Source organism: Physella acuta, unplaced genomic scaffold, assembly GCF_028476545.2.
Source record: "Physella acuta isolate Inbredline_101_S28 unplaced genomic scaffold, ASM2847654v3 ptg000058l, whole genome shotgun sequence".
In the NCBI taxonomy this organism is placed as follows: Eukaryota; Metazoa; Mollusca; class Gastropoda; family Physidae; genus Physella; species Physella acuta.
The window spans coordinates 1470448-1491608 of NW_026731578.1; the positions used below are offsets into that span (position 1 = coordinate 1470448).

General features: G+C 34.2%; 2 protein-coding genes across 7 annotated transcripts; one reads left to right on the top strand and one right to left on the bottom strand.

Moving 5' to 3' along the window:
* The first annotated feature begins 1221 nt into the window (after positions 1–1221).
* On the top strand, positions 1222–8135 carry LOC131948118 (uncharacterized). 3 transcript variants are annotated; one of them, XM_059309637.1, is made up of 4 exons: positions 1222–1313; positions 2826–2986; positions 3367–3529; positions 4206–8135. In XM_059309637.1, exons 2-4 carry the CDS (start codon positions 2870–2872, stop codon positions 6245–6247), a joined length of 2322 nt encoding a protein of 773 aa, XP_059165620.1. In that variant the 5' UTR covers positions 1222–1313; positions 2826–2869; the 3' UTR covers positions 6248–8135. The 3 variants fall into 3 exon arrangements, with proteins under 3 accessions (XP_059165620.1, XP_059165628.1, XP_059165637.1); XM_059309645.1 differs by lacking the exon at positions 1222–1313 and adding an exon at positions 1580–1670; XM_059309654.1 differs by lacking the exon at positions 1222–1313 and adding an exon at positions 1863–1936.
* Positions 7661–17727, bottom strand: LOC131948091 (nucleolar protein 14). Of its 4 annotated transcripts, none has more exons than XM_059309603.1 (22): positions 17641–17727; positions 14302–14499; positions 14023–14157; positions 13722–13863; positions 13539–13630; positions 13271–13363; positions 13092–13172; positions 12726–12794; positions 12533–12612; positions 12064–12358; positions 11832–11877; positions 11555–11685; positions 10930–11154; positions 10587–10688; positions 10364–10426; positions 10095–10179; positions 9852–9921; positions 9610–9687; positions 9356–9500; positions 8792–8913; positions 8481–8639; positions 7661–7832 (listed from the first exon to the last, which is right to left on the bottom strand). In XM_059309603.1, exons 2-22 carry the CDS (start codon positions 14476–14478, stop codon positions 7736–7738), a joined length of 2487 nt encoding a protein of 828 aa, XP_059165586.1. In that variant the 5' UTR covers positions 14479–14499; positions 17641–17727; the 3' UTR covers positions 7661–7735. The 4 variants fall into 4 exon arrangements, with proteins under 4 accessions (XP_059165586.1, XP_059165603.1, XP_059165595.1 ...); XM_059309620.1 differs by having other exon boundaries at positions 17635–17727; XM_059309612.1 differs by having other exon boundaries at positions 17632–17727.
* Between the last annotated feature and the right edge of the window lie 3434 nt (positions 17728–21161).

Sequence of the window (21161 nt, forward strand, 5' to 3'; positions counted from 1 at the left end):
ACTGCCGGAGAGCAGTTTTGAGGAATTAAAAATAGCGTAAAGTACCACTACGGGTAACCCGAAATTACTCAAAATTTGATAGAAAATAGAGAAATATATTTATTTATATGTGAATTTTCGTCTAACTGAAACAGTACTCAAGTCAAAAGCTATTGAAAAACCGAAAATAGAATAAGTTCCACTTCCGGTTACCGGAAATCGCTGAAAAGTTTATACAGAACTACGAATTAGATATGATACTAAAAGAAATTTCGTCAACCAAGCAGTAACGGTACTCAAGTTATCGTGTTCGCAGACAGACACACACAGAGACTCACGGACAGAATTGCAAAGTCCAGTTTTTCCGACTCGATTACGCGTAAAATGCCGAGATTTCGATATAGAATTGTTTGCCCGATTAAAATAAGTCCCCTATATGGTGAAGTACTGAGGTGTAAAAAGTAGTAAAACGGCGAAAGCTAGCCAGGCCTACAGTGGACAGTATTTTATGTTGGAGGCACGTAGTGTCACACTACCTGTCTGCCAGATATCACACAACCTGTCTGCCAGATGTGACACTACCTGTCTGCCAGATGTCACTGTATTCGTCGGCCAGATGTCACACAACCTGTTGGCCAGATGTGACACTACCTCCCAGATCTCTCTATCTGTCGGCCAGATATTTAGTGTTTCTTCCAGACTTTCTTTTCGGGGGGGGGGGGGGGGGGGGGGGGCACTTGAAATTTTCGGGGGGGGGGGGGGGGGACGACGACGACGACTAAATCTCCGGTGGGGGGGAGGGGCAAACACTGTTAAAATTGTATATTTTCTATATTAATTCCATTTCGTTGGGGGAGGGGGGCGGTAGACTTTCTTCGCACTCTCTCCCCCGAGATGCTGGAAGAAACTCTGCAGATATCTCTCTACCTGTTGGCCAGATGTCACATTTCAGCCAGATATATCCAGAGTTTCTTTCAGGCATCTCTGCCCCCCCCCCCCCCCCCCCCCCCCCCCGAAATTTTTTTACCGCCCTTCCCCCCCCCCCCGAACGAAATGAAATTTGTATAATTTATATAGAAAATATATACTTTTAACAGCGCCCCCACCCCCCCCCCCCCCCGAAGAAAGTTTACCGCCCCCCCCCCCCCGAAAATTTCAAGTGCCCCCCGGAGAAAAAAGTCTGGAAGAAACACTGGATATATCTCTACCTGTCACCAGATAGGCCTACATCTTTACCTGTCGGCCAGAAATCACACTACCTGCCGCTGTATGTCTGGTTGGGTTGTATGTGAGTGGTGAAACTGTGTAATGGATATACTGAGAATTCCTCTACGGTAATTATAGAACTTTTATTGTAAACGCCTAGTAAATGTAGATTGTTAATGTATGTACTAGTATGTAGGCCTAATTGCTCGGGTTTGGTAAACCTCCTTAGCCCAACAACGATGATGCTCGGCTGGTTGACCAATTACCCCTCCCTCTGTCCACAAACATACATTTGATTTATCGATTACTTTTTTATTTATCTAAATTAAGAATTGAAAGTTGGGGAAATTTTCTTTTCTTGGAAAAAGGTACAGTTATTGGGATTCCCCTTCCCCAATAAAATCGCATGGTTTCTAGATTTAAATTTTACACATGACAATCAATTTTTTAAAGCAAAAGACTCTTGATACTTACATTTCTAAATAGTAAGTAGATCTATATCGAAATTACCTTAGATATCAACCATGTAGATATCTAGATCTATTTAAGCATTAAGTCTAGTCCTAGTATTCTTACTCATACTGGAGTGTCTGGAGTGTGTAAGTACTAGATCTAAATACTTGAAAGTAGGCTGGCCTACTCTAGCCGCTAGCGTCTTACTTTGTACTTTCATTTTATTTCAGAATTTAGACTTTTGAGATGCGTAACTCTCAGGCAATAATAAGTTAATTAAGTACTCTAATAATATTGAGTAAGTAATTTAAATAGGCTTAGACGTTAGGCCTATAATTAATAATTAATATATTCTAGTCTAGATCTTGTCCTAGAAATCTAGATCAAGATTATAAAATAAAAGAATTTTCTTTACATAGATCTAGATTACTAAATACTAATTGTAATTAATACTAATTATCAGTGATTCCATTTTATTGGGGGGGGGGGGGGGAGGGGTAGATGCCTGGAAGAAATCTGCTAATTATTAGTTTAATAGATCAGCATTTAATAATTTATTAATAGGCCCTATACCGCCCTATGGCCTATGCCTAATTAATTATTATAAACTCTAACAAACTAACAATTATTTTTCAATTACTTTTTAATTACTTGGACATACATTGTACAATAATTTTTCAATTATTTTTTAACTATTTGGACACACATTGTGATTTTGTGACTTTATTTATAGCTAATAATTAATAGGGCCTACAGTACATAGTACTAGATCTACATACTACATAGTAAAAACATAGATTAAATGATTAGGCCTATAGAAATAGAATTTATAATAATTTATAGATCTATAACAAAAATTTATATTTAAATACATATATATGTAAATGTATTATTATGTATGTAAATGTATATCTTTTTATGTATGTATATTGTATATATTACCATATATTACATATAGTCTTATATGTATATGTATATATATAAATATATATATATATATATATATATATATATATATATATATATATATATATATATATATATATATATATATATATATATATATATATATATATATATATACATATATATATAAGACTATTCTATTTAGTAAAGCCTGCTATAATTCTGTTACTTATGATGACTATAGATCTACGACTGTCTTTATTTTATTTTTTTTGTTACAGTTTTGTAGATCTTGACATTAGGTTGAAATATAGGTTGGACAAACATGGAAAATAGAGAAAGAATTAGAAGACTGATAAACAACAACAGAATGTCATTCATCCAAAAAATGCCTACATTAATATTTATTGAAGATTTTCCTGGCCTATTAGCTTATCAGAGAGTAAGTATTAAATTAAAAATTTAATTAAAGGTATACATGCTAATAGTTTAATAACTTATACAATATAATGTATTAGACAAGATATAGGCCTATTAAAGATCTATAAATATATCAGTTGTAACCTTTACTACTAAACATATATTCTAATTAATATTCGATGACTACATTCATTTCATTTCATTATTTCAATGGGTTGCTTGCACCTTCAGTTCTATGATTTTAGAAGATCATCTGAAATTAATTATGAGCATAAAAAAAAGAAAAATATGTTGGTTAGAACTAATTTCTAAAACAACTACCAACGTCTTAAAAATATTTATTAGTATTTTATGTCTAATCTGCACTTTTTTCTAACAGAAATTTATTTTCCTTCTTTTTAGGAGAAATTAAAACGCCGACTGGATAACCTTGGGGAGTATGAAGCAAATTCAGACCTTATAGATGCAATGGTGAAAATAGATGGCTTTGAGAGAAAGTTTATTGATTTTTGTAACAAAAGAGAAATCTGCCAAAGCCTTGTTGAACTCATAGAAAGCCAAATTGGTAAGATGACTTATGCCTTTATGAATAGCATACATTTGAAAAATTTGATTTCAAGAATTACGTACAGGCTTTGTAGGAAAGCTTTGTACGGTTGTTTTCATCTTCCTATTAGTTATGCGTATACATTTCTATTATCTATCTCTCTTATTTACTTGTTTCTGTCTAATTTTTTTATCCTAATCTTTATCAATCTTTACACAACTTTTATTCTCTAGAACTTAGAATTTAGGAGCCCCATAAATTGTGTGGTTCTAGTCAGTGTTGTAGCTAGGAATATTGAAATGACCTTGATTTATAGCTATAGCCTGTGTTATAGCTATAGCTGTAGCCAATGTTACAGATAGGAAATTTTCTGTGTCAAATTTTTAACATTTCATATGGACAACAAATTTGTGAGTCGGCTGTACCTCTCTACTATTAAGTGTTATCTATAGTCTATGTTTTAATTTTGTTAATGCCAAAAAACAACCACTTATAACCACCATTTAAATGTTGTGAATGTTTTAAAGCACTTTTTATATATCATGTAGCCTATATTTTAACATTTAAATTTTTTAAACTACTTCTTAAAACTTACATTTTAAAAAAGTAAATGTCCAATGATACTTGCTTTAGCTAATCTAATAAAACATTGAGCAGATAAAATACCAACACAAATTATTTTTTATTAATCCAGGACGGCGTCCATCTAAGCCGAGGGGGGCAGATTACAGCCCAGCTGTTGGTGGTGATACAACAATGGATATAAGTGCCCAACCTGTGGTTGTAAGGGATGGTAGCTCAGGCAATACCACAGTAACTGTTGATGGGAGTCTTACTGCTGTTGGTGCTAATTCAATGGCTGTACATGGAAGTCCACCGACTGTCAGCAGTAGTACAACTGTTAGCTTAAAGGATGTAGTAGGTGGAACAGTGGCTTTAGGTGGTAGCTCAAAGGATGTTGTAGGTAGCACAATAGCTGTAGGTGGTAGCTCAAAGGATGTTGTAGGTAGCACAGTGGCTGTAGATGGTAGCTCAAAGGATGTTGTAGGTAGCACAGTGGCTCTTGGTGGTAGCTCAAAGGATGTAGTAGGTGGCACAGTGGCTATAGGTGGTAGCTCAAAGGATGTTGTAGGTAGCACAATGGCTCTTGGTGGTAGCTCAAAGGCTGTAGGAGGTAGCACAATGGCTGTTGCTGCTAGCAAGGATGTAGATGTGGGTGGTAGCTCAAAGGACGGAGGTGGCAGCACAGTGGCTCTTGGTGGTAGCTCTAAGGATGAAGATTGTAAAACTGCAGCTGGTAGCACAGTAGCTGTGGGTGGTAGCCCATTATCTGTAGACAGCAGGTCGGTGTCTATAGCTAGTAGATTAATAAATGTTGATGGCATCACAACTACTGGAGAAAGACCTGATGAACATTATTGGATCCACGAAAATAATAGTAACCATAGTGATGCCAGTGTATCTGACAACGGCTGCTATGATGAGGCTAGTGTTTCTGGTGACTGTAACCATGGTGATCCTAGAGCAGCTGGTGGTTTATGTGAGAGGAAAACAGCTGATGGTGTTGGTGAGATTAAAGCTGAAGCTAGACAACATCATGCCAACAACACCGCTGATGGTGTTGGTGAGATTAAAGCTGAAGCTAGACCAGGTCCTGCCAACAACACTGCTGAGGTAGGTGGCAAATACCCAGCTGAGGGAGAACCTTCTAGCATTCCTGAGACCCCATTCAAGCTTACTTTAAAATGCTACTCTAATAATCTGGATGGAAAAATAAAAAATACAGATGTGAATAAAGGCGTGAATTATGTACCAGCGCAGACTTCAGAGTCCCATGATTCTGACTCAGATAGCTCATTTGCTTTGGATACGCCAGAGATTGCCTCAACATTTCCTGATAACATCAGAAAAGATGGTGCCCATTTCATTGATAATCTCAAGCTATCCTCCAGTAATAGTGCAAACACTGATATTCTCAAAGCAGAAACTAAAGACATGGTAAACAGAATTGAAATAGACCAAAGCACGAGTTATCTACCTACTTTACAAATATCAGAACTAAGCAGTGAATCTTTTGAACATGAAATTGAACTTCTTAAAGTGGGATCCCTGCATTTAGCTAGAGGGGCTAGCAATTTGCTAGCGATGGGCAATTCAAGTCCTAGAAAAGAGTTACACCTGACAGAAATCAATCAAAACACAGCATTCTATCATGTTAATTTTAATCAAGCTATTCAGTGTGAAGAAGATTTACAGAACCAGGAAACAAGCACCAAGGATAGAGAAACAAACGACCCTCTTTCCGATGAGACTTTAGTCAAAACAATTGTTAGAAATCCTACAACAGTTTCAGATATTGAAACAGATGAACCACTACATGAGGTCACCAAGTCAATTCCTGACCATGGTGAACCCATTCCAAAGGTCAGTAAAGCCATTTCTAACGTTGCCGGTCAAGGAACTAGCATGGAGGTTTCCCAAGAGTCAGCACACGATTCTGCAAGTGCATCAAACACTCTTGAAGAATCTTTTCAAGATATCCACCTCACCAAAACTTCAACTGACAATTCAAATAATTCACACGCTGTTGTCCCACGAGACAATTCAATTAATTCACATGCTGTTGTCCCAAATGAACAGAGACAACACGAAACCCAAAGTGCTAATGACACTGGAGAACGGCTCCTGCCTTCAGTGGTTGGATTTTTAATTAAAGTTTATAACTGGAGTTTCTAATTAAAGTTTATAACTGGAGTTTCTAATCAACCAGACCAGCTAAAGTAAATAATGTGTTTCATGTCATGGCAGTAAAGGAAATTTTGTAGGGAATGTACTTGTGAAATGAATTACCAGTGGTATTGCGTGGTATAAATAATAATGATTTAGACAAGACTTTTATGCCAGTATGATATTTAAATTTTTTTACATTAACATTTGATTCAAACATCAACAAGTGCCAAAGAGTTCTGGCAGATGATCGCTGGTTGTAGATAATATCTTTTGTGGGAACCACTGTAGTTTAAACAAATGAGCCTTTGAAGACACTAATGTATAATTCAATTACTGTAAGAGATTACCTGCAGTATTTGTGAGTTTAAGACACTATTGGAGTTCCTTTTTAGTTATTCTAAATATTTTTATTTAGAAAAGGATTATTTTTTTTGCAAAAGCTGGCATTAAATACTTATGTAACTAAACATTGAGCATTACTTTATATCTTTGTTCAAAACTCATTTTTGTAACCAACTATACTGAGTATAAGAAGTGTACTAGTAGTTTACAGTTTTTTTTTTACATCAAATACAGTAGGTTTCATATGAATAGTACCATAGTTAGCATTATTTGTATATTTATTGGTGTATTATTTCTAGTACCTAAAAAATGTTAGTATTATTAGTTCAATTTTTAAAGTATAAATTGTAATATTTTGTTCAAAATTCTTTTTAAATACCATGTAATACAAGCCTTCCTAAAGTTTAGTGTCTAACAGTCTCTTAAATTTAGATACTCAGGTATAAGTTTTCTGTTTTGATAATGATAAGCTTTTATTTCTAGTTCATGGTGTGAGTTTGTGTTAAATTTTGTAACTCATTTAAAACCCACTTCTGATGCAGTTCAAACTTTCCAGAAACACTGGTCTTCCTTGACAATACAAGAATATCTGATTTTTAAAAATCTAATTAGTCATTAAAGTGCATTCAAAAGATTACCAAATTTAGTAATAAAGGTGGAGAGAACAAGATCAAGTACTAGAAATCTACCAGGGTGTACTGTTGGTCACAGAAAACCATATACTAACAAGGGTGGATAATTGTTTTTAGAGATAGAAAGCTACTGAGATTGGCTAAATATTTTTAGTATATGTGCCAATAACTTAATTCAGAACAAATACCTGAAAAGTAAAAAACAAAAAAACTTTTTAAGAGCACTCATGTAATCTTTACACTTGTTTTTAAACCAATGCTCTTATTAAAGAAAGCAAGTTTATCTTCTTATTTTCAGTGCACTTAAAAGCTTATTACTATCAAGGCAGTTTATTTGAGATCTCTAACACTATCATGTATGTGGTGAAAACTGGATGGGAGAACATGTTGCTATTGCTTAGGAAAATTTGAAATATGGAATAGAAAAAAAGTAGCTAACAATAAGTCAAACAGCAAAAATGTGATTTTTAATAATTTTTTTTTTGTATTTTACAATTTTTAAATATCAATTATGACTTATTTATTCTTTTTTTGTCTTCTTAAGAGCCTTGAAGTCTCCTTCTTGACTGGCTAAACTGCTCATCAATTCCTTTGTCTTTCTCTTTCTCTCAATGTCCCTGCAAAAATAAATTATTTAAAATATTTGAATCAACAGTCAAATTGTTGCCATGATAGGAGGGTGAAGTATATGCACTGGCAGCCTATACTTTTTAAACTTAGAGGATATGGTCAGATGATAAAATACACAATAGGGGTGCAACATGCTCCATACTTATTTAAACAAATATATAGCAGTACTGTTCATACTTTTGTGAGAAAAACACTAAATAAAACTAAAAAGAACTTAATTATGACAGATAAAACTAAGTGTATGATGACTAAGTATATATTTTAAAAAATATACTCCTGTTTACCACATGCTAATTTGTTTTGTATATTTGAACTTGTTTTAAAATATTTTAAAAATAATTTGTTTTGTATCTAATATTTGAACTTGTTTTAAAATATTTAAAAAATATGATGTAAATTTACTTAAGGAGATATGTATTCTATAAAATAAAAGAAAGTCGACTCAAAATTTAGTGCCTTGCATTTTTATCAAATTAGTGCAGTGTACTATCAGTTAGAAAATTAGGGCAGTAACCTATATGTCAGTAAATTTGAGAAGTGTGCTATATGTCAGTGAAATATTTTTCCTCTATTATAAGGTCTGAACAAGTAGAACCTTTAAAATAGTAAAGACTTAACAAACAAGGGGTACTCACTTTTGTATGACTACATCAAGCTGGTGTTTAGATAACACTTCATTGTCACGCTTGATTTCTCTGACAGCAGCTTTCATCTCACGCTTGTACTTGTGGATCAATCTCTTGCGCTCATTCTCCTCTTTGTTGGGGCCTTTTTTCTTCTTTTTACCAGCCCAGCTAAAATAATAAACACTTGTTATTTTTACCAGCCCAGCTAAAATATTAAACAGTTAAAATATAGCTGCAGCTACCACAAAATTTTTATTTAATTTTAAGGGTACGCTGCATAGAAAAGCTTATCAAACTTTATAGTAAACAATAAAACTTACAACTCTTCTATTTGTGGTTCAAATAGTTTGAGGGGAACTGGTTTAGCTGTAAGCTTCTGCATCACTTTAAGTTTCTTGGATTCAGCCTCATTCATTTTCAACAAAATTAATTGAACTTTCTCCTGAAAAAATGTAATCAGTCAATTATTACTTTCTTGTGAACAAAGCGAGAATAATTAACAGATATTATGGCAGATTTCCACCTCTCTACTTTATTTTTATACGGAATATAAAAGATGTATTATAATCACTCAAATAGAGATTTTGACTTCTTACAACCAGAGCCAGAAAAATTTAGTTTGGCAATTTTGTCTATTCTTGTGTGCGTGTTAGAATAGATTGATGAAATTTCATATACAAGTATTATGTCAAATTTATAGTTTTACACCAATTTTTGAGTGATTTTCGATAAACTGAAGTAGTGTTTACTTCCAACCGCACTGAAAGTATCATAACCTTAACCAATTTGCTCTGCAAAACCCTTCCCCCCCCCCTTACTGTAATGTAAGAATTAGAGTTTATGGGAGATCACTCCTTTACTTTTTTAAAAACCATGAAACAAACCTGAACTTGGTCTGGATACAAGTCTTTAGGTAGTGCCAATAAGGAAGCTTTTAGGGGCTGTAAGACCAGGCTAAGACAAGGAATTTCCTCCCACAGATTCAAGCAATTTTCAAGGAGAACAAGGCATTTATAAACAGCATCACACCTTTGAAAGAGCATTAAAAAAAATGGAGTTCACAATAAATCAATATATGAATAATTTCTAACAGAAAAATATATTGACACCAGCACATCAAAATATAAATCTTGTTTACCTGAACTGGTCATTGTCTAAATCACTTGCTTCCTTGTTTAACATGGCAGAAATTGACCATTCTTTTGTTATAGAAAGACTAAAAAAACATATACATAAAGTGATATTTACAATCAATGGTGAAGCATAACCTAACAAAAGTTGTGCTAAAGTTTTAAATAATTTGAAAAAATTGTGTAAAAATATTTACCTTTTGGGCTGGAGTTAAGAATTATTGGGGGAAAAAGTGTGTTAGTTTTTTACCTTTTCTGCTGAAGTTTTAAATGATAGGAAGGTCTAAGAGTGGCCCTGAAGGGTGGGTAAACTGGCAAGTCTGGAAAACAAGATAACAACTGATGTCAATCAAGGGTCAGGGAATAAACTGGAGTAAATCAACAATCACAGAGAACATCAACTGGAGTAAATCAACAATCACAGAGAACATCAACTGGAGTAAACCAACAATCACAGAGAACACTTGCGCTCACTCAAGTAACACAAAGTTACCTGATTTGTTTCCAGATGCCAAGAACAGTAACCCATGCAGAGATGTCACAACTTCGGGGATGTAACGTTTGGACAAGCTCACATACTGCAGTTAGAATTTAGAAAAATCAATATTTTTTTTTATTACTTTGGTGTTATGCCTTCTTGCACGTTTCAGTACTACAGGTCAAAAAGTTTAGTGAGGTATACATTTAAAGCCGGAAGTATTTGTAGAATATTAAAGTTATCCGAATGTATCTATAATATAACTAATTTTAGAATGAACCAACCTTTAAAGCAAGGGAAATCAAAAACAAGTCAACAACAACATCTTGGCCTCTCTTGACTGAACACTAAAAATAAATTTAAGAGCTATTTTTATTGTCAATAAAAGTATTACTAGGGTCATCCTTTGTTATTAGAGTCAGCTGTTTATACTATCTATGACAGGTTCAGCTTATACACAATATGTTGGATAAAATGACTGGGATTAAACAGTTAACACCAGCTAACCTCAGAAAGCATTTGTGTAATAAAATGTATAGCAGGAGTTGTCACTGGGTGTTTGAAGTCAGATGTAGGGAACAGGCTCTCTATCAGCTTCAAATACATCAGCTAAATGGATGAGAGGGGAACAATTTGACCATTACAAGTGTAGAAAGTATAGCCTAATTTAGAAAATATCCTGGTCTAAGTTAAATTTACTAGTAAATGAAGAAAATGTACTCAATAAATTCAACATACTTTCAATTTCTACATATAAACAGTCTAGTTTAAACTATGTTGAACCTATATTAACTTAGATGTTTAGCACATACAGATATTTAAACATATAACAGAAAATAAATTAAATTACAGTATCCAATCCGACAAATGTTCCTTTGCCACCTTTAGCTATCGTCTTTGATGAATAATCTTTTTGCCTTTCAGTTACTATTTCCTGAAGTTGTTTGGCAGTTGAAGCTGGAAAAGTCTGGCTCATTTCCCAGAGACTGGCTGTAACATTATCTATCAATCTGGTTTCTAATATTTCTTGTTTCATCAACTCTCCAAAGTATTGAAGCAGGTATAGATGAATTTTCTGCGGAATTATTATAACTTTCAATACACCATACATAAAAATTAAATACAAGTTTAGTGCAGTTTCAGTCACGTTCATTACATTTTCCTTAAAATAATTCCTACTATGAAGTTGGCAGAAGATAAACTAAATCAAATAATTATAGTTTCTTCTGAGGAAGAAAAAAACAAAAATGTTTTTTTTTCAGTTACCAAACTAGATAGTTTTTTACTCTATTGTTACAAACTGATTGTAAGTAATATAAAAATTCTACCAAATGATCAGCAGAAAAATTTAGTGGTATGTGGAATCAAGTAGTGGTATGTTTGTGGTATGTGGAATCAAGTACTAGTATTACACAGATTTTTTTTTTTAAATTTAAATGTTCTAACGCAAAGTCTTAATGATCTAATTTTCCTACCTCCAATTTATCTTTATTTCCTTCTGCCAGACTTGGGTGATGACATTTCCTAAGGCGGGAAATGATGACAACTTGTTCATCAGCACTGTGACCATGTAAAAGTGCTTTCAGCTCTTCATAGCTTCCAGGGGCTGAAAATGTTATCAAATTTCAGCAATATAAAATATTTCTTCTTTATAATCGTGTAACATGTTGGAAAAAAAATTCTATGATAACGGCAGGAAAACTTCATTACTATGTAGGCGGAAGTTATATAAAATGTAAGGATTTATTTTACCTGCAAACACAAAAGGCAGATCATCCCTCAATGGAGCTGTGTCTTTCTGGTAAAACATAATAAGAAATGTTTAGGATATTTCCACCTTAATGTTGTATATTATATACATTTTTAAATATATCAATAAACACCAACTTTGCAAATAGTAGTGACAATGATCATAAAATTGGCAGTTAAGTTCAGTAGGCAATATATACTTAAAAAAAAGCAAATTCTTTTTAAAAGGACTTACAATGACTTTTTGTTGAACAGCTTTCTGGGTGGGAGAATTTTTATTCTTGTTTGGTTCATTTTCTATTTCTTCATCACTTCCACTGTTGTCATCTGATGCCAGATCAGAGTAGTCATCTGATGCTTCACTGCTCTCATCATCATCTTCTTCCTCCTCCTCTTCATCACTTCCCTCTTCTTGATCATCATTGTCCTCAGTTTCATCTACCTTTTCTTTATCTTCATCCTCTTCTTCAACTTCTGCCTGTTTTGCCTTTTTAAGAGATGATTTATCCTTTTCATTGTCGAATGTAAATCTAAAACAAAGTATGCATAAAGTTTAGTACAGGAGCTTGTCAAACAAAGAAAATATATAATTTTAAAATGAACATAACTCAGGATTACAAAGAGAACAGTATGAACAATCCACCCATCACACAAATGGACGTAACTTAGTTAAGATTACAAAGAGAACAGTATGAATTATCTACCCGTCACACAGGTCATCTGCAGAGACATGTTTGTTGCCTGAGCTGTTGGAATTAGCTGCCATTCTAGACAATCTCTCAGCCTAGAGATAAAAAGTCAAATATTTACTTTTCATACAGTTTTAGAGAAAATTTTAAAATATAATGTTACCTAAGATGTTTAAAAAACACCAATATAATGTTATAAACTACAAACCTCGAGAATCTGTAATTTCTCAGCTTCCTCCTTAGCTTTTTCTTCTTCTGTTTTAAGCTTATCAGAAGCCTATGAATAAAAGAAATTGAAAAATATTTCTGCATTCTTTTGAATGAAAATAATATCAATAAATTATCATACTAATACAATCAGTCTAGATCAAATAATTTGTATTTTAAATTCTTAGGATGATTTCTATTCAAAATACTTAACTCAATAACTTTTAATTAAATACCTGATAAAATCTAATTAAAATACTTAATTCAATGACTTTTTAAATTAAATACCTGATAACTTCTAATTAAAATACTTAACTCAATGACTTTTTAAATTAAATACCTGATAACTTCTACTTAAAATACTTACACCTGATGACTTCTGATCCAAAACCAATGTACGGAACAGCTGCATAAAATTTGTAACCTTCCTTTGTGACAAATTATCTCTCTGAAATGTAAAACAAAATTACTTTGTGATTATAAACCATAACTCTGGCTGTAAAATACTGGCTAAGTCTTTGATTGAAAAATCTAATAATAACATACAGATGTGTTCAAACTGGGGACAATAGCTTTCCACTTCATGTCCAGCTCGTTGGTTGTTTCTAATGTCTTTTCTTTTTCTGCTTGTCTTTCATACTAAAAAAATTGTAAACAAAGAAATACATACATGACAATACTTTTAAGACTAAACTAAAATTTAAAAAATATTTTTATAGAAGTCAGAATATCAACTTCAATGTTTGTTACACTACCAGATACATATTTTATCTTGACTCCAAAACCCAATTTTTAAAAACTGTAAACAACATACCTTGTGCTTTTTTGATTCAGCTATGACTTCTTTCATTTTGTCTTTCCAAGACACTTCTCCATCTTTAGAAAACCCTCCAAACTGAAAATCTCCTATAAAAATGTCAAACAAATTAAAACCAGTCATGTTTTCGTGAGTGAGACCACTTAACTATTTTTAAGTGATGTTGGTAAAACCACTAACCTGTTTTAATTTGGTTTCTGTCATCCTCTTCATCAGAATCACTCCCAATTGTGTCTTGTAGGTTTTCAGCAAGAGATTGGCCATAATGAGTGAGAACTTCTTCCTCTTCATTCAAGTTAAAATCACTCTTTCTAATTTGTTTCTTTAAATAAAAAACACAATTTCATTAATTTCAAATGTCAACACTAGAAAAACACTAATATTCTGTCAGCTGGCTACTTGATCAACACAAAAAAAAATGCGAATAGGATAAAAATTCTGTGAGCATTTAATAAAGCAAAGTGAAAAAGAGAGTACATACCTTTTTCTCCAGGGCAAATCTCTGTACCATTTTCTCATCTGCAGTGAGGGTTGAATCACTTTCTCCAAAGCGTTTGTCAAGCAAGGTGTTAGCTTTTTTCATGTGATACAGCTCTTTTAAAATGGTATCTTTTCTCTGATGATGTTTAGTACATAAGTTATAATTATATTCACAACTCATAATGTTATAGAAGTTAAGCCTTATCAATAATAAATAATGTTAAATATAAACAGTTGGTCTAAATAAAAATTAGCCAGAGGTATATTGATTCACTCTCACCTTTTTAATTGCTTTTGATCGAGACACCCCTGGGATTCCTTTTTCCCACTTTTGTAATTTTTTATTGACAACAGCATGTTTGACTTTGTTAATCTTCACTTCAAAAGGGTTTGGTGCTGGTTTGGCTTTGTTTTTTTGTTTATTGCGCACTTTATCTGATAACCCCTTTTTGCCCATGATATTGAAGATCTAAAGAAGCTAAAAAATATGAATAAACCTAATATTAATTAGTGTAGATCAGGTCCAAACCTAATTTTAGCCATTCTGTTTCGATAACTTATATACATTAGCCAAACTATCTCACTAAATATTATTAATATTGCTTTTTAAAGTTAAAAATATAAATCTGGCTGTTCAGTTGTAAAGAGAAAAAACTATTCCAAGAAATGTGTTGCTTAATTTTGAAGTAAAACCACAGATATTTTTCTGGTACAGATAGGAAGAGAATTCATTTATTTAGGCTTATAGACTCATTTAAATAATAATAATCTAAAGCTACTAGTTAATAATAGATCTAAGTTCAATTGCTACTTATAAGTCGAGTAGTATATGACTTAGCAGTGTTTTCATTTATAATAGTTAAGATCCTATTAAATTATATAAGAGCCTAAAACGGGGGTTTTATTTTTGGGGGTTATAGGTTATTTTAATCATACCAGCCACATGACAGGCTAATAAATACTTAGATAAAAGTGAGTAGAACAGGTTTTTAAAAAAAATTATATCAGTTTGGGCATTCAATTTAGTGTTTAGCTAACTTGCAATTAGGTAGGACTATCTGGGTATTAACTGATAGCTGTGTAAAATTATAACCAACAATCTCAAACTTTAATTACAATCAACATGAGATTTTTCTTTTATTTATTATTAATTTTCTTATTTTTAATAGGCTAAATAAATTAATTTAAAATAATAATGTGGTTATAGGCCCTTTCTTGATTGACTTTCTTTCAAAACTGAGGGAATCTCCAATTTCAATTGATATAATTTGGATGAAGAAGAAGGATCATGATTTAATAGATCTTGTGGACATCACACTCTTGATAATGTTGAATGAATAGGAATAAATAGTACTATACACTTCACCACACTGAGCTAACTGCATAACCTCCCTCAAGGCCCTCGGCTACCAGCTAGGTGGAGAAAATGTGTATGTGCACTCGCAAGCATTCTTTGTGTATGACATTTAACTTTTCAACATTGTGATAACTATTAATTTAAGGTGGTTGAAGTGGTTGCACATCAGTCAGCTTGCTTTCGATAACCTGGGGTTCTGAGTTGGCTATTTTTTTATTTTACTTAGTAAATAAAAGCTGTTGTTGAACTTTTGAAGGGTTATGGTTAAGCTTTAGTTTAGGGACAGTGTTTCTTTCCGATATTTTCTTGAGGGGGGGGGGGGGGAGGTGATACCTAAAGAAAATTGTTATCTGGTTATGGAGGATTAGGGTTTGGCATTAGGGTACATGCATGTACATTGTACAGTACATCAAAAACATTGCCATGAAGTCTAGATCTAGATTAAATAGCTTGATTGAGAAGTCACAAGTTAAAAAGTTATAAAAACAGTTGAGACATGCTAGTCACTGGGTGTGGGGAAATTGCGAGACGCGAAAAGCGAAATGGCGAGGCGGGAAAATGCGAGAAGGGCGCGAAAACGGTCGGTCACGTGACTTTTTTGTCTCGCATTTTACCACAAGCTGATACTTACGCTGGGTGGTGTTGAAATGCGAAAATTTCTGCGAAAAATTTACCGCACCCGATTTTCAGTGGTATTTGGTCCAGACTTCAAAGACGTTTCGTTTACATTGTTAAAACTTCCGATTTATCCGTCGCTAGACATACTGATGATTTGTCAACTCCCCCCATCTTTTGTGTCGACTTAGAATACCACCTTGTTCGAAACTGTAATTTCATGACGATGTGTGATGTGGGGGAAGAGGGGGGGGGGGGGGGTTAGATGTGAAGTCACACTATAAAAAAGCAATGTTAGAAAAAGAATTTTAGACGTTTTTTCGCGTTTTAGAAAACTGTTTTAATACATTGTAATAGGAATTGATTAAAATACTCTATTTTGACCGAAATTAGACAAGATTTTGGGAAAATATCAATGTTTTAAAAAAACTCAACTGCTGGTAACAACAATGAGCAAGACATTGCCAAATTTACGGAAATGTGAAAAAATACAAATTATAAAAAACGGAAAACAGATGTTGAGCGTGCGGATGATGATGATAAGAACATGGGTGCCAGTGTTGTTTGTGGGATGAACAAGGAGGTCAACTGTGATGAGAATGTGAAATGTTGTGAATGTGGATTGGAAGAAGTAGCAAAAGAAAAATGTATAAATGGGAGTCTAATGAACTGGGTTGGGTGTACTATGTGTGAAAGATGGTGTCACGAGGTGTGTTTGAGGACTGTTTCAGAAGATTTTGTTTGTAAATTTTGTTTGTAATTAAAATTACTTAATAAAAAATAAATTGCACTTTTTAGAATTGTTTATACTTTTACACTTTTTGCAAGTACAAAATTCCATAAATAGATATTGCAAAATATCTCTCCTGCTGACAAGATTATACCAATTCACAATGACACAGCTCACGTTTGTATAAACATGAGCGGGCAAGATTTTTAAATTAATGCCGACTGAGACGGGATTTTCCTCTCGCTAACGAGAGCGGGCGATGACAGTAGCACAGCAACGATGTTAGGATTTTTAAATAGATAGATCTAGATATAGATCTATCTATCTTCTTAGTATCTAGATAAAAAATAACAACATACAACACTCGTGTTAAAGGGTATGGTTAAATGCTTGTTTATTTTTAAAATATTTAAAAAAATAATTGAAATAAATGAAGATGGAAAAAAAAAAGGAAAAAAACTTTTTTCGCAAAAAGTGTCTTGCTATTTACCCTTAATTCCGCAGGTATGTCTCGCATTACCTTCTCGCATTTTCCCGCCTCGCCATTTCGCTTTTCGCGTCTCGCAATTTCCCCACACCCCTAGTCACTTCTAATTTTGTTAGTTTACTAGATCCACTTCAACACTTATTTGACTATTATACTGACATTCTCTAAGGCTCTCTAGTCTAGTCTTAGCTAGATCCAGATTTAAATCGAGATCTCTAGAGTAAAGTAAAGTCAAAAGACTAGAAATTAGAAATCTAGTCTAGTCAACACTCGGTACTCGGTGTACTCGGACGAGTCAGAGCTCGGGTAGGGCCAAGAAGTCAGTAGAGAATAAGAGATGTTATTGGTAGATTTAACATTACAGAATACCAATACTTGTAGAATAAATTAAAGTTCATGAAAGATAGCAAAATACAATTACTACTTCCACCTGTAAGTTGAAATGTAAAAATTAAAAATTAAGCATCAACATGTCAACATGGTAATCATGCTTGTGTTTATCTCGGTGTATAGAGGACAACATACAATTAGATTCCGAGGTATCGATATACTAAATGTTAGTACAATTTTGACCTATCGAAATTATGCAACATAATGTAATACTTTAAATAGAAACATAGAACCAAAATTTCATTTATATATTAATATGTAATTATACAGATTTTAAAATAACTCTTCAAAAATAAGGATTTAGCATAAGCTTAATCTAATTCTAATATTACGGTATCGATAACAAATATTTTAACTGTCACTACTATATTTAAGCATTTAAATAAAAGAGCTATTTATCTGTGCATGATTAAATCCCTTGTACGGTAAGTTCAACGCTACCCCCTAGAATCTAGTGTTTCTTCCAGACTTTTTCCTCCGGGGGGGGGGGGGGGGGCACTTGATATTTTTGGGGAGGCGGACTACATTTTCGGGGGGGGGGGGGGCGAACACAGGTAAGAGTATATATTTTTTAATTATAAAAATTCCATTTCGATCGGGGGGGGGGGGGGGGGGGGTTGTGCATGGAATTAACTACTAAAATCTACGTGTAAACTCGATAAAAACAAATGTTAGCTGCAGTGAGGTGAATGCAATTAGTAAACTCGACAGTGCTTTTTTAATTTCCTCTTGGAATGACTATTTAGATCTAGATCTAGATTCTAATAGTTTCAGAAAATCTGTGTCACTTTTATGAGGTGGGTGCCAAACTTTTCAAACGATATTCAGCAAAAATAAGGTGGGTAGTTTGCGCTTTTGAAAAGCAATAATTGCAGTTTTGGCTATAATTAAGCGACACATTTTGATGCTAGACAGTGCATTTTTTTTTTGCCATAGTCACACAAGTTCGATCTATCTCCCCATATTTTTCAATAAGGGGATATAACCAAGCTAGTATAATTTTACCAAACATTAATAGTGTGTTGTTTCCCTTGGTAAGGAAATAGCAACGTCGGGTCGATGATTCATTTAATCAACATTAAAAACAATTAACAAAATCACATATTTTAAAAATCGTAAAACAAAACTGCTAAACTCAGTTTAAAATGCAAATGTAACCCCCCCTCGTCACAATAGTTCGCCCCCTCCCACAGAGGCGTAGCGGGGGGGACACATGCAGTGTTTCTTCCAGACTTTTTTCTCCGGGGGGGGGGGGGCACTTGAAATCTTCGGGGGGGGGGGGGCGGGGCGGTAAACTTTCTTCGGGGGGGGGGCGGACACTGTTAAACGTATATATTTTCTATATAAATTATATACATTTCATCTCGTTCGGGGGGGGGGGGGGCGGTAAAAATGCCTGGAAGAAACTCTGGACACATGTCCCCGGGCGCCGATATTAGGGGCGCCAAAATGGGTTGGAAAAATAAATTGAAAGGTTAAGGGGGGGGGGCGAAGCGAAAGTTTGAGGGGGTTGCAAATCGAAAGTGTGAGGCGGGGGGGGGGGTGCAAATCTAGCTTGAGAGGGGGTGCAAATCGAAAGCTTGAGGGGGGTGCACATCGAAAGTTTGTCACCGGGCGCCGGGAATGGTCGCTACGCCTCTGCCCTCCCATGTGGATGATCCCTAAATATTCAATATTAGATCTTGTTAGGTTTGTTTGTTACGTCTTTTTTTAATGAATTCTTGCTTTTTGCGACGATAGGAGCGAACTATTCCATCGCGGTGGCTATATGTCGAGATCTTCAATTGAATCCACATTTTCTAACAGTATCGTGGACTAATCAAATGTTGTAGCCTACACTCCAAGCCTACCGTATTTGCCGTTCTTAATAGAGCAGGAGTCTACATCAAATTAAGACCAACTAAAAAGATTATTCCGATAAAAAAAGTCAAGGAGGTCTATTCCTAAACAAAAGAGTGAATAGTGGTTATCTGCTACTGGGCATTGGTCGGTCAATTTGATTTGAGAATTTCGCGATTTGGTAACTTAATCATTCAAATAAACTACGCCGAGATAAATATGATGTTCCAGAAATATGTTACTATTGTCACACTTAATTTTTTCCTGCTGTGCTTTTATTTGGTAGTTTACGGTAGGGGGGGGGGGGGGGCATGCATGTTCAGATTTTTCGTATTTAAAAATTGCTTTACAAACTGAATCTTTGTAGAATTTATCATTCGTCTACTCATTATTATGATTATTTCTATACAGCAGAATGCAACAAATTATAATTTATAGACATTACCAAACTATTTATGATAGCCTGCACAGGCTAATGGGTAACTTTACACGCCAGAACCCCCCCCCCCCCCCTCATTAGTTAGTTAACAGAATGTGGAGATAAGATGCAGCTGGTTTCTACTCTGAGTCGCGGCCAAGCCACAACACACTGGGGTCACAAATGATAATGTGAAGTGACCTATTTATTTTAGTATGACCTTGTTTCTCACGAGAGGCCAACTGGTGATTGCTCAGTTTGATAGAGTGGAACATTTTGACTCGAAGATTGCTCAGTTTGTTGATAGAGTGGAACATTTTGACTCGAAGATTGCTCATTTTGTTGATAGAACTTCTTAACCATTTTGACTCGAAGATTGCTCAGTTTGTTGATAAAGTTGAGAATTGGACTCAACGATTGTTGAATTTGTTGATCTAAAAATCGTTTAGATAAACGCTACACAGTGTACACACACACACAGATCTAACCAAGTTCGTATAATCTAGCATCTTCAATGATACAAAATCCCATACTATACCCTACACCAAACGAATCACGTACAATTCAGCGATTCCTGTGATCTAATATTAAGTTAAGATTATAGCTGAGAACACTTTTTCTTGGTTAACGACTATTTGGTACTCAACATGCTTGAGCACCTCTTGGGAGAGTCTGATGCTGCCCATCCAGAGCTCCAGCCCCACAAAGATCAGCAGAGTTGGTTAAAGAGATAGAGAACACATATTAATTTCATCATAAATGTGGAGTTTACAGGGGTACTAATTTTTGTCTTGGCCCTATATCAATAATTTCAAAATGGCAAAATTTCCTGGCATATCTGGCTCTAGGATGAAATTAAAACTTGAATCAGCTTATCATGCATGTTGATCACAAAGTCGTTGGCTGATGTCTCACAGACTATCGTTGGCCTTGGATTAACAATGGCAATTAGAAGTAGTGACCTCAAAAATGACCAAACCAATTACTAACTAGACTAAGCTAAATAATGGGCACATGTTAGCCTATCATTATCAAAAAATTCAAGCCTGTATTGAACAATTTTTAACAGTGCTGAAGGTATAACATCTAAACAAAAGAGCTGCCTGTCTGTCTATTTGTTGTCTAAAGTTCTACTGGCTAGCTGTCATAAGAAGCCAAAACAACTGCGCTGATACTAAAGTTATCTTCTCCTGGAAAACTTTGTATGCTGTGTGTCTAATCTAAATATCAAGCAGGTGGTAGAAACACCATTAATGATTTGACAAAGATTCATTAAGCCAATGATGAAAATTAAAATAGAAAGA